A 14,078-nucleotide genomic window follows, 5' to 3' on the forward strand; every position below is an offset into this window, starting at 1 on the left:
TCACATCACTCTGCCGCCACAAAAAATTATAATTGTTATTATTATAATGCGCGGCTTCGATCACCATGCCACTCCCCGACTAACCAAGTGAAGTCTTCCGAGATGGGGCACCGTGCAAGATTTCGGAGGCTATGCACAGCATATGGAGCGCCACCTGCTCGCACTAGAAACGTGATACTGAAATCATTTGCACATAGCATCAGATCTTGCCTATAATTACGGCTAACCTCACAATGCTAATCAGGATGCGGGAGATTATAGTGCACAAACAAACGTTTCATGGTTCTCTTCCACGAGTTCTGAAGGTTATCTTGAACTGATATTAAAAAAAAGAGACGATGCATTTTGAACAGAAATAGTAGTGTAAGTTTGTACTCACCTTGCTACTCCTCCATTTGACCACCGATATCTGTAGCTGCATTTTTGGGCGAAAAGCAGAACGAGGCTTCAGTAAGCGATATTACATTTCACAGGCTAATACAGGGTACTTCAGCACCCCATTCCTCCTCCGTTTTATTCGGGATTTGCCGAGGTAACGGGTCGAAGCTCTAATGACCACGTAAAGTCAAGTAGCTTTAGGTAGGTGCTGCTATAAAACAAGAAAGTAGGCAGAATCTTAACTGAACGTTGGCGGCACTGTACGCCCCAGGAGAGTTGATTTCGCTTATAGGGGAAGAAAGGTAACTTGCTTTAAAGTATAATAAAACAAAAATAAAAAGTAAAAATATAGTCATAATAATAAAAAAAACGCTTAACCTTGCACTCGGCCGTGCACATGAACAACGAATGCCAGTCACTGCAAAAATCGTGCCTAGTATATTGAGCACATGTCTGTAGCAATGAAAAAAAAAGCATGCATGAGGTGTAACATGAGGTGTCATGAGGTGCATGATGTATCACACCGACTAAAGAAAGTCGCAGGAAAAATAGGTGTAAAAGGCTTGTTCAGAGCACGCAGCAATATCAGCTCTTTACCGCTGTGTAAACAAAGAAGATCCGAAAAAACGGGACTGTGACATAAACATGTGTGATTCTTCGTTGAATGCGCATGCGCTGCTGTTTTCAGGATACCCTTTACGTGCGGGCGTTGTTACATTGGCCAAACGGTCCAATGCACCAATGATCGTCTAAGAGAGCCCTAGTGCTCGCTCAAGGCCCAGTGGCCGGCCATTTGGCTGAACATCGTAAAAATGTGGTTGTAAACCAATTCTTGAAAAATGCGCGTTTTTAAGGCGCTACCGATAGGTAAGTGAAGCATTTCAGATATATCAACACGCCGATTGTTGCGTTAGCGTGCCTTCATATTTCTGCACAACATTGAACTAAGATATCTCTCGAATGTGTGGCTGCCTGCCGACAACATATAGCAGCTTGAGATGATTCCGCATTTTTGTTCTCTATGCAGATCATCCTTCATATAAGGGTGTCCAAGCTAACGTCAGCCAAGCTGTTGTGCGGAAAAAAAAAAGATTGAAAAACGCACGATGCAAGATACAAGCTTAACCCCCACGGCGTTTGATTGTCATGCGCCTGACGACCGAACACCGCAGGTTATATAATTCCATCTTGCACCATGTCTTTTAAAGCTTTTTCTTCATTGAACAGATTGGCTAACGTTAGCTTGGTCACACGGTATATTGCCGTTCAATTGCGATAAACACAAGCCGTAGGCACTGCCTATCCAATTGACATCTTGTTTGTAAGTACCAAGAAACATACACAAATGACGGTAACCACTTCATCCCAAGCCAAAAGCAAGTGGACCTTTAAACCGAACTGTAAGTTCCATGCTGCGAGAACATTCCATCGCAAGGGCAATTACCTCTATGTATTCCTTCATGGTAAACTTCGATCCCTTGACGCAGTGTTCTACTTCCTTAGATTGTCCTAAGAGGGAAAATAAAATTAAATGCGAGACCATAAAGACCCCTCAGGTATCGGCGTTGCAATCACAATTTGTAGTCATCACCTCAATCATAATTCCGTCCTGCGCATACAACATAAGACACGCTATCGTGAAAAACATATCACATTAATATGATTTAAAGTGCAGAACTTCCACGCTTAAAATAAGGAAAGAACTCAGCACACTTGTGTGACCTTGCAGAATCACAGCGCCACTTCCAGCGAATACGTTTCTTTTAAGCAAATGCATTGGGGATTTCCATTGCCTAAAGTTAAACTACACGCTTTGAAACGCTGCCCACATATCACTCATGAGATTAACGACATTTCGTGCAAATTTAAACTAGGTGTCATAATTCGCACTCGAAAAAAAAAACGGGACAACACCGGACCAAAACTGCACACAATATACTTTGTACGCATATAAGACGTAAGGTGCCCCCCATTTGCACAAAATATGCACTCAGCGCCACTCTCAGTTTTTCGGATACAGCAGCCAAACACGCTGTGTGGTTCTAATAACACTTTATAATAGGGAGAAAACGAATGCTCCTCAACTTTCACTGCACATTACTCCAAACATTTCCCCCATTCCCCAATTTTCCCCCTCCTCCATTCTCTAGGGTCGCTGGGAAAATGGCAGATAACTACCATGTAATGCTTTCAAGCACCTGCTGAAGAAATGCTTTTGCCAAGACCGTTATTCGCTCGCACATATTTGACTGCCCATCCGCATTAGCCATAAGGTCACCTCCTCGCCAATTTCAACCAGATTTGATATTATTGGCAGTTATAGTTGTCGCTGGACTGCGGGCTAAATTCTACGCCGCTCGTATAAACTCTCTTACACGACACTCTGAAGCGTTACATAAAGAATTTACTCTAAACGCCACAACTCAACCAAGCAATTTGAAATTTGCCTACGTATAACCGATAACGTGGCCTCTGTTTAAACCAAATATAAACTAGATGTATCGTTCGTTTCACCGAGGACACCATTGGAACCTACTACGCGTCTCATATTCAAGATAGAAGAAATCAGTTCTGTAATTATTTGAAACGATAATAATTATGCCGGAAATGTTGCACTTTATCACATATTAAGTGCCGCCCGTTTCCACCGAAGGAGAACTCGGTATCGCTTACAGTTATCGTTGGACAGTGGAAACATTGTGCGTAACAGCCGTACGGCGCTTTTGATTACTTTCGTAACGAATTTTTTGCAAAGCCTGTAATTAACTAACACTCTTGAAACTTTGCTCGCACATCACCCAATAAACCGCCTCAATTTTCTCGAAATGTCAATGATTTGGCATGTTCAGTTCTTACAGGACATTGAGCAAACATTATACGCGGTTCTCGTAAGGTACGCTTCTAACACTGCCACCTTTGGTTCTCCAAGAGCAGCAATAACTTTGTAAGCGTTTCATTTAACGCCTCTAGAAAGGCTGAGAACAAGCATTTAACAGTTCTTATTTAGCTCCTCATTAGAGCACACATTTTAAAGGTGGTCAGTTAGCTTTCACATCGCGCCTTAGGGACTCCCAATGCCTTTGAAAGATAAACTGGTTGATAGACCAGGTTGTCCCAGGACATTGGGAAAATACGCATTTAATGCTTTCGAGTGCATATGTAGTCGCACTATAGGAGCCGCTAATGCAGTTTCAATTGAGTTAAAGGCTGATTTGCAAGAGCCAATAGTATTCGTGGATTTCCATCTCATTATTATTCAGCACGCGTTCCGAATGTCTGTGGTATTTATAATAATCGTAATAGAACACCGTTATTGCCCAAAAAATATTACGGCATCGTCCTATTCTCTTTGCATACGACACTAGGCTATATAGAAAGCTAGATAGAAAAATGACGTTAAGGAAAGCTGAGAGGCAGCCTGAGACAACATGTTTTTACTCCGTTCAGAGCAGAAGAAAAAGAGCAGGGAAAAAAAGGAGAAACGTGGGATTCTTACGAGATTTTACTAGTGCACAAAGGTCAGCAACCCGGCGGCTCTGCTAGAGACTTCAGAATAAGTGGTGCCCAAATATTTCGGAACATTCCTTGCTGCGGGTCTCGCACATTTATGTGGTGACCCAAAGGAAAGCCCAGTAGTCGAATGTCAATGCGCGCCGGAGAAGGCGCTCGTGTCTGGCAAACACTTGCGTGCGAAAAGGTACAAACATGTTTGCAAACGAAAACGTGAGGTCTTACTGAAGCGCTCCAATAAAACGGCTTATGCTACGCGTCAATAACGCGCACTGCGTACTTTACAGTTGCTGTCGAGAGTGATTGGCGAGAACCTTGGAAGGTAGGTGATTTTTCATTCCATAAACAGTCCGATTAAATTTACGCTCCAAAGTTAACTTCGAATGTTCAAAAAGAGCTAGGATCGGCAAGACAAATTTCTACTTTCCGTGTCGCCCCATTCGCTTTACAGGAACACTCAAGATACTTCTCGTGCTGCTGTCGGTATTGTATAGCACTGCGCCGTCTTGGTGTTTGCAGTCTGTTTACGCTATACTACGCTCTAACCATGGATAAAATAAATGGGGACGATACGACGACCGCGTAAGTCCTATATATAGAACAGCGCTCACATTAGCCTGCGACTTTTCCATGAGCTATTTCCTCATGCGAATAGGAAACGGATTTTCAGTAAAAGAAGTGGTTGGGAAGTGGGGGTTCATAGACTAGAGAAAATCTGACTTTTATAGTGAAATACACACACGCTGGACGACAACTGAGAAAAGTTGAGAAAAAAAAAGATACCTGGGCCACAGCAATTTGCGAGGATCTCTTCGTCTTTCTCGGTGAACACGTGAATCATTAATATATCCCAGTCTCTCTCGAAATTCTCTGAAATAACAATACAGAATATTCGTGCGAACGTAAATTCTAGGTAAATTTATCGCTGCTGCATCAATGCTGTTTTTTTTTTTTTTTTGTAAGCGCTGTCATAAAAAAAATATGATGTCGTCCAATTTTCAAACAACGAGCACTTTATCTCTCTCTGTCCTCCAACGCAGACTTGATCAGGCGCTTAATGTTACACCATGCAATTAATTTCATGAAAGCCGCCATTTGTCTTTCACGCTTTCCCAGTCCTGTCATCCCTGCAAGCGCGCTAAATGGTGCTGGGACAGGACCAAAGCAGCTCTTGCAACCCCGTTGACGTCATATGACGCGCGTCTCAGCAACAGCCTACTGCTACCACGGAACGCATAATAAGCATACAAAGCAATTCGGCAGTGATCCGCAAGGTGGAGAAACTTTCATGCAGATGACATTTTCTTGCGTTCTTTTCTTTGTTTTTTTTTTTATAGAACTTAAGCAGCGCAAAAGATCATGGATGGCCTTTTATGATCAATACTACGCCCATCCAGTCCCCGGAGAACCCCATAGTATAGCCTAACTTACGAAGGTTTCTATTCTTGAGAACTGCCTGTCATTGGGTAAGCGGCATGCACCGCCCAATGCTATGTATGCTATCACAGTTAGCCCGCGCTTTTTCGTAAGCCCTACTAGTGTGCGAACTGCATCACGAATACGGGTCATGATTTGGGGGCATGCATGTGTCCATGACACTTTTTCTTGGCCCGTAGCCATTTCCGAGGAGCGAGGTGCCGACCGATTAAGCACTTAGAAGTCAAGTTCGCCATAGTGTACGCCATACGGTCGAATACACATAGTCTACGAATCTAACAGCATTGGTTATAGCATAAAAGTATTAAAAAACGCCTCTCTTTCACGTGCATTCAGAAAATTGCGGTGTTTAAAGTGTTGACTTTCTCTTCATGCTCCTATCCGTGTAACCAGCCGCAATACATTCTTTAAGTTTATGCTGCCAACGTTGCCTCAACCCGCCACGGTTGCTTAGTGTCTATGATGTTGGGCTGCTAAGCACGAAGTCGCGGATCAAATTGCGGTCACGGCGGCTGCATTTCAATGAGGGCTAAATGCGAAAACAACCGTGGAATTAGATTTCGGTGCACGTTAAAGACCGCCAGGTGGTCCAAATTATTTCGGAGTCCCCCCCACTACGACGTGGATCATAATCATATCGTGGCTTTGCCACGTAAAACCCCCATAATGTATTTTTTTTTTTTTTACGTTGCCTCACTAGACCGATGCGAGCGCAATCTGGTATGTCAAGCTTTCTCCAAATAAACTAGCGATAGATCGGACTGTCATGCTGGCGGTACCATTTAGCCAATTTCCAAACAAAGGAACTGCAAGGTTATCAAGGGCAGATGTACAACCTACTTAGTTATCCGACTACGTTGGTTCCGTCGGCCGACAAACTGCCCTCTGAGCCATCGTCACACTCTTAAAGAAGTTTGCCCATTTGGGGCTCATATTGTCCCACAACGATAATCGTCATCTGTCTTTCCCGCATTTCCTTTATTTAACGCTGCGAGCCCGATACTTCAAGGTCGCGAATGGCATGCGCGTCATCAGCGTGACCTATAGCATTCTCGACAGGAAAGTAGCGAGCGCTGAGTTTTCAAGAGAGGAAACGCAAGCAAGATAGATGACGATTATCGTTGCGGGACAATATAAGCCCAAAGTTGTGCTAACGTTTTTAAATGTACAAATTCCTAATTGTCATGCCATACAAGTGAAATAGAAAAAGGCACGTTTTGCCACGGTATTGCGGTAACTTCAGTCGATTTTGAGGTCCTATACCCAATGTCTAAATATTTTATTTGTTTATTGATACCGTCAGCCCCTAGAGGGGCTATTGCAGGAGCGGGTTGAGTAACAAAAAAAATACACAAAGAGAATAGTGATTGGCACAAGCAAAGACAACATTGGCGGAAACAACAGCAATGAAAAAGCACGTATGCTTGATGTGATGTGAAAGCAATCGTAAAGATCACCTAAAATACGTACACAGCAGTCTACCGAAATACAGTTCAAATGAAATCAAATTTCTTACACAGCCATAAACGATGGTATAGATGACGTATTTGCGAAGAAATTTAAGGAACATGTCAAGTAGGGTACTTGCGCTAGTGAGAACACCGAATTTATCCACACCTACCACTGCCCTCTCGACCAGCTGAATGAATTTTTTGACTGCACGCTGCTGCCTTGCGAAGCTGTCAAGATCATTCCATTCCCGAATTTAAATCGGAAAGAAAGAGTAATAACAGGTATTGTTATGACAAGAATATTCTTGTAATGTAGAATAATGTGTGTCGCGTTTCTCTAATTTGCCTTGTTTCAGAGAACTTTCCGGGATGAATCTTAAGGCAGTTGTGCAGTAGCATAAACAAACACTTCACTCGTTGAAGTTTTTAGCTCGTTTGCCGAGTGAAGTTAAACCTGCTTCGCCTAACATTTCTGTCGGATAATCCGTGCGCCGATAACGACTGAGAACTACCACTCCCGAAATTGCAAACACCATTACATGCACTCAAGGGTTCAGTGATCACAAGCTTATCCAATTAACAGTTAATGTATCTTCTCATTCGCGTCACTTGATACCTAAGCATACGTTAAATTGTAAGAAAGCCGACTTCTACTCCATAAACCGAGAATTAGGGCGCCATTCCATTCAATTTCTCACTAATTTCTCGCAAAGGACAGTAAATAAAAATTGGTGCTTATACAGGGACAAAATCTTACAACTAATACGTATTTACATACCCAGGCTATCTTTCCATGACAGTGTGCCGAAACCTTGGTTTCACAGGACCCTTCGCAATTTAAGGAACAAAAATAAGCGACGTTTTCGAGCTGCTAAAACTTTGGGGACGCCAGCTGCACGGGTAAAACATGTGGTTGCCGAAAAAGCCTACTGCAGCGCCGTCCGAAAGGCAAAAAAAAATTTTTTTTACGCAAGACCTGCAATCACTGCTTAAAAATAACGCCAGAAATCTTTGGAAACTTATCTCCCCGTGGAGTACTACTTCTAGCATATCACTGCAAGACGAATCCGGCATCGCCGTCAATCGAGAGGACTGCGCAAATGTTTTTAACGATCACTTTTCCGCTATGTTTACTCAGGAGGATCATTCCAACATGCCTTCACCGACAGAGGTAGATTACCCGTTTATGGAGCCAATCACCATAACCCCTGACGGTATTTCCAGATTAATTCGCACTCTTAAGGTATCCACGTCCGCTGGTCTAAAGTTTTGAAGCACATTGTCATTTCTTCTAGCGCTATTCTTTTACACATTTTTCAACAATCATTATCGTCAGGCGAGGTACCATATGATTGGAAGCTGGGTAAAGTAATCCCTGTATTTAAATTCGGTAACAAAAGTTCTGTTATCAACTACCGTCCTATATCTATAACTAGTGTCCCTGGTAAGCTTCTTGAACCCATAATTGTATCTAAGATTGCGCAACACTTAGGGAAAAAAACGGTTTCTTCTTTCCTAACCAGCACGGATTTAGAAAGGTCTTTCGTATGAAACACAATTACTTGAGTTTATTAATGACCTTCACGTAAGCACGGATGATAATTCCCAGACTGACTCGTTATTCATAGATTTTTCGAAGACCTCTGACAGTGCTGTGCACGGTCGTCTGCATGTTTACCAAACTGTCTTGCCTTAACCTCGACTCCCTTACCGCCTCATGGCTTCGTAACTTCTTGTCGCTCCGTAAACAGCTCACAGTCATTGACAACTACTCTTCTGATACGTCTAATGTTACGTTCGGTGTACCTCAGAGTAGCATGCTGGGTCCACTTTTATTTCTCATTTTCATAAACGACCTTCCCTCCGGTATTTCATCGACAATTCGGTTGTATGTGGATGACTGCGTCGTATACCGAAAAATTCATGCGCATCATGACCACATCACTCTTCAACAAGACCTTGATCGAGTCTCCCATTGGTGTTCCTCATGACAAATTACTTTAAATACAGAAAAATACAAGTTGATTACCTTCAGTCGTAAACGTATGAATTCTTCATTCAACAACATGCTTAACAACCATTCTCTTTCCAGCACATCCTCGTATAAGTATCTAGGCGTTCATCTTACACCAACCCTTTCATGGTCAACTCATATCACCACAATTACAGCAAAAGCATCACGTACACTAGGCTATCTGAAGCCTAATCTTTACGATGCTCCTCAAGCTACTCGCAAGCTAGTATATCAAACATTTGTCCTCCGTCAACTTGAATATGCTGCGTCCATTTGGCCACCTTGCCAAACTTATTTAATCAATGACCTTGAAGCTATTCAGAACCGTGCCACTCGTTTCATCGTCAGAGACTATAGCATACATTTTAGCGTAGCAAGAATCAAGATAGCACTAACACTCCCGCTTTTAGAAAAACATCCAACTATTACGCTACTTCGTTTATTGCACAAAATAGTTCACAGTGCACTTTCGTTTTCCCTAACCTTAACTCGTCCATTCCGTTCATCAAGACGTCTGCATAATGAAAATAGCTTTCAACGCCTCTTTGGCAAAACTAACGCGTTTAATTCATCCACCCTGCCACAGGCTAATAAATATTAGAATGGTGTTCCTGTTGCTGTTATATAATATTGTTAATCCCGTGATCTTTGGACAAGAGTTAAGTGCACATTTTAAATCTAGATTTCGAATTGATTTTGCGAATATGTCATGTGAACGTGTTTTAAATTGAAATACCTGTAGATTTACAAATTTCTTACTCCAGCCTGAATTATATTAACTCGAAATGACCTTTATTCTTAACTATTGTATAAGTTCCATTTTGGTGAATTCATGTATAACAAGAGTTTTGCTCCTTTTCATTGTTTAACCTTTTGTAACCCCCCTCACGCAATACTCCACTTCGGAGCCTGTGAGGACCTTGAATAAATAAAAATGAACTTCGCCGCTTTCGGCAGCACGTTCTCTAGCCTATTGATGGCGCAATCGCTGAAGGGAAACCAGATTACATTAGCGTATTCCATAGCTGATCAGACGAGTGTGACGTATGCTAAGTTCTTAGTTTCACTGGTTGAGTGCCCTAGCATTCGTTTTAAGAGACCGCCGGGCACCCACGGGTTCAAATGGGTACAAGCGTGCCCCGGCCTGGCGTTCGGCTTTCTTCTGGGGTGATGCGCTTGGGAAAGGAGCCTGCGCCCTGAATTCCCGTCGAAACCAACGTGAGCACGGAAAACATATCCATGATAAGGCGCGCATGGATGAAATAAATCCATGCGCGCCTTTTTACTTCACGAAGCTTCCGTGCACTTCCAACGGCTCGCAGAAAATATTTGCACTCACTCCACTGCTTCGACTTTTTGAAGTGGGCTCCTGGCCTTTGACACAGTACAGTTTCAATGCATCCTGAAAAATGAAAAAAAAAAGTTTTCAGAAACCTGTGCTACATATTTAGTGTTGAAAGTGTTTACACGCGGCATCTTGGCGTGCCTTACTGTACCATCCTAGCTGACGTTAGACAAGCTAATTAAAGAAAGAGAATCCGAGGAAAACGCGGTGCAAGTTACTGTTCTAAGACTTTCCGGTGCTCCGTCGTCAAAGGTCTGCAGCGACCAAACACCTTAGGTCTTATATTCGCATATTGCACCGTGTAGTCTAAATCTCTTGTTTATTTTAACAGCTTGGCTCACGTTAGCTGGGACAAGATATATTCGTATGTGCGTATCATCGCGTATGTGCTGACAACCACTCGTGTTCACCGTAACGACGCCTATATGAAGGAACAACTAATTATGTGTCTTCTAAAAGGAACGGGGACCACCATCACCACCATCGTCTTACAGAGAGCTTGTTGTATCACAGCCATTACGCGTACAACAAAAGCAATATTAAAAAGAGAGTTAATGAGAGTAGAAGAAAAGAAACTTGTGAAATAGACACTGAGGGACCGGAAGGCAAGCATACTAAACAATATTTCTCGTCATCTGCTTAAATAAAAGAAATCGCATTTTTACAATGATATAAGCAGCAACTAATCCTTCAGTCGCATTTATATACAATTAAAATTAAATCAGAAATGTGGCCCGGCACGAAGACGTCTATTCATGTCATTGTCGCATTTTCTTGCACCACGTTTCTCGTTTAAGTGTATACCAGCTCGTGCAACAAACGATATTCCTGTTATTAAGCTATAAAACACCATAAATAGGAGACTAGCAGCGGTCGTACAAAGGAAGCATTAGCATGGAATCAACTTCTCAACAAGAGCTTCGTTGACATGAACTCTACGCAAGCGGATCGAATGAACAGTCGAGCTGACCCAGCCCGACGTGACCACATTTACATGCAACTTCCCAAGCGGGTTAAGCGAGTCAACCCATCTCTTGCAGGCGCGCTGACATAACTCGCCTCGGAGCTCACTCGGACCGACCCGCACACGTTAACATGAGGCCGAAAACGGCTTTTCGGCCCGATAAGCCGACTCGACACGATTTTATCGAATTCATGTAAACGTAGCTATCCGAACTTGTCTGATTCACTTGTCGAAACGTTGGCTCCAGGCTGAGGCTGCTCTTATTAACCCTCTGCTGATCAGTTTAAGTATCCGTCTTTCGGTGAACATTATGTCTTCTTCGCATAAAGAAGAGATACCACTTTGGCACCTGACAACGTCGTAATCACTTTTGTCACTGGAATCTTACGCTATAGTTCTGTTAGTCGCCGACTCGCACGTTGTACTCAATTTTAACGTTTACCGATATGTTGCCAATGAGAGAGTAATTGAGCACATATATCTCTAAATAAGCAAATAAATAAATCAGTCAGTCAGTCGGTCGGTCGGTCGGTCGGTCAAAAATGAGCCTTACTTATACAATTTATAAATACGTGCAAATACTTGGACCGATAGCCTATGCGATTAGTGCCTCGTTCAATGCAGAAAATTGCATGTATGGTCAACTGTGAAAACGTTTACTCAACGAGATCGTTTAAATGACCAAGCAATAATTAAGGTATAGTTAGGACGTTTTAGTGGACGAGTAGAAGCTCTTACATGCAAGGTCAAAGTTTCTGGCAACTTTTTATTTCCGCAGTCCCAGCGTTCCAAGTTAACCCGCCAAACAACTCTAACAATCGTTCAAAATATACATTGCTGCGTAAGAAAGATTTAGGTTACCGTTACTTGCTTACCTAGTGTTTGCACGTGTGAAGTTAAATAAAGTGTTGGGAAAATGAAAGTTTGCATACATACATCCTGTATAGCTTACCATATATAACAATCAGGAGGAAAGCGGCCTTCGCATGCATATCTCAAAGGCTGTGTCTCCACTTGGTGCCGGCGCACCTGCAAGGACTGAGCACTGGCGGATTGACAATCCTCTGTCGCGTGGGCGGTGTCTGTCTCCGGCATATTTACGACTGCGACCGTTATTGACACCTTCGCACAGCTCGAAGCGTGTTGTGAATCACGCACAAAAAAAAAAGAGTTTCCAGTTTCATCAGGCTTTTCACCTGGCTGCGCCCTTGGGGAATTCAGCTTTTGGGATCCGCCTGCGAGACGTGCTGAGAACTTGCATGGAAAGAAAAAAAAAGGAAAGACTGCTGAAAGGAAACTGAGAAGCATAGAATTTGTACTCTGCCGCATCGTACTCCAACAGGTGAATACATGCATTATTCACTACTATAAAAAGTTATGTCATGGTTGACAGGAACCAGTCGTACTTGTAAACAAAAGCCCTTGCATGATACTAGCGCCTCCCCTTTCTTTCTTTTTTTTTGCATAATTTAATTCGGCTTTCTCTTTTCTCTGCGCCGACAAGTTGTACAAGTTATGATTTTAATTTCCTAGAAGCCTGTTGTGTTCATTGAAGGTTCAATGCCGGCCCCCAACTAAAGCAAAAGTGGCCTTCCAGTTTCTATTCCTAATTCTGCGGTGTGTATTTCGATAATAAGTATATGCCAGTTCTGTACAAAACCCATACTCACGGAGTCAACAATGAGTGACAGCTATTGGTTTTCTTTCGTATAGACGTGAAGCGTCGCATACTAGCCATGACTAAGGTGAAAGTAAGATTAATTACGAGACAAATAAATCCCTTCTTACGTGCTTGCGTAGCTTCCAAATCTATTATCTGCCATTTCCAAAACGTGAGTCGCACTGAGACCTTTTCTTGCAGTCATGACAGGTTTTGGGGCACTGCGACCATGGCTACGAAGCTAAATCAATCCTTTCTTTGTTTTAGAGCGCAGCTCTTAAGCGCGCGTGCCTTCGTTGAGCGTCGGCGTCCCTCGGCGTAACCAAGCGAACGAGCACACCGAAGGATGAAAGGGGGATGAAAGACGGCGCTAGCGAAAAGAGCGCGAGGAGAAAAGCGGATAAGGAGAGTGCAGCAGAACCATGAGGCGGAAAGCGGAGGAGGAGGGTATGGCGAAAACTTGAGAAGAAAAGCGGAGTGTCGCGCAAGACGATCTCCGCAGCGACGACCGCTACGAGGTGGCGCCAGAGTAGCGCGCCATCGTCTGTTTACCAATGACGTCATTAATAAGGCATGTGGCCCGCGCGCCCAGCGATACCACAGATGGAAACGAAGTTTATTCCGGTCAATAAGTTTCAGATTGTGTTCGGCATATTAGTACTGTAAATATATGTGAAATAAGGAGTGCCTTTATTGTTAATATTATTATTGTTGTTGTTGTTGTCTTTATTGTTGCGCGTGTAATTATTTATTGTATTCCAAATATTGATTGTATTTCCATTCCTGTAATGACCCTTCAGGGGTTAACAGTATCAATAAACAAACAAACAAACATACAAAAGATGCGTGAGTGCAGGTCTGTCTACGGCGGCTGCTGTGAATCGCGCCCAGGCGTCACCCACGCGCTGCCTCTCGTGATATCCCGATTACAGAGGCAGTCGCGCCACACTTCACTCCCTTTGCAATGTGCCGCACGTCCGTTTGCAATGCGTCGCACGAGACAGATTGTCCGCGCCAGCCACACTACTCGCATCGTTCTCTTCTTCATATAAACCGTGTACCCATACGTATAATAATAAAACAAAATATTGATACGCCAAGTTCGAGCACTATAGAGCTGCGTTCAAATTTCCTATTAGGGAGTATCGTAATCGTCAGTGAATTTGTTGCCCTTTATTCTTCTGTTTGTTTTATCTGCCCTTTTTGTATTAAGGACGTATTCACCTCTATGCAGTGAACTTCGCTTTCATGCATTACCTTGAACGGCTGTTTCTTGTGTTGAAAACTGAATCCCTCTAAACATAGATTCATAGTAAATT

At 43.0% G+C, this 14,078-nt stretch overlaps 1 protein-coding gene across 1 annotated transcript in view; it reads right to left on the reverse strand.

Annotated features, from left to right (window-relative positions):
* Positions 1-12,452, reverse strand: part of LOC125944568 (uncharacterized) — an 18,828-nt gene extending 6,376 nt beyond the window's left edge. The window contains exons 1-5 of the mRNA XM_049665064.1: positions 12,052-12,452; positions 10,130-10,192; positions 4,672-4,758; positions 1,823-1,887; positions 380-415 (exon numbers count right to left, since the gene is read on the reverse strand). Coding sequence (XP_049521021.1) covers positions 380-415; positions 1,823-1,887; positions 4,672-4,758; positions 10,130-10,192; positions 12,052-12,091 — 291 coding nt within the window. The 5' untranslated portion in view covers positions 12,092-12,452. The remainder of the gene's footprint in view (positions 1-379; positions 416-1,822; positions 1,888-4,671; positions 4,759-10,129; positions 10,193-12,051) is intronic.
* Between the last annotated feature and the right edge of the window lie 1,626 nt (positions 12,453-14,078).

Source organism: Dermacentor silvarum, chromosome 3 (genome assembly GCF_013339745.2).
Source record: "Dermacentor silvarum isolate Dsil-2018 chromosome 3, BIME_Dsil_1.4, whole genome shotgun sequence".
Taxonomy (NCBI): domain Eukaryota; kingdom Metazoa; phylum Arthropoda; class Arachnida; order Ixodida; family Ixodidae; genus Dermacentor; species Dermacentor silvarum.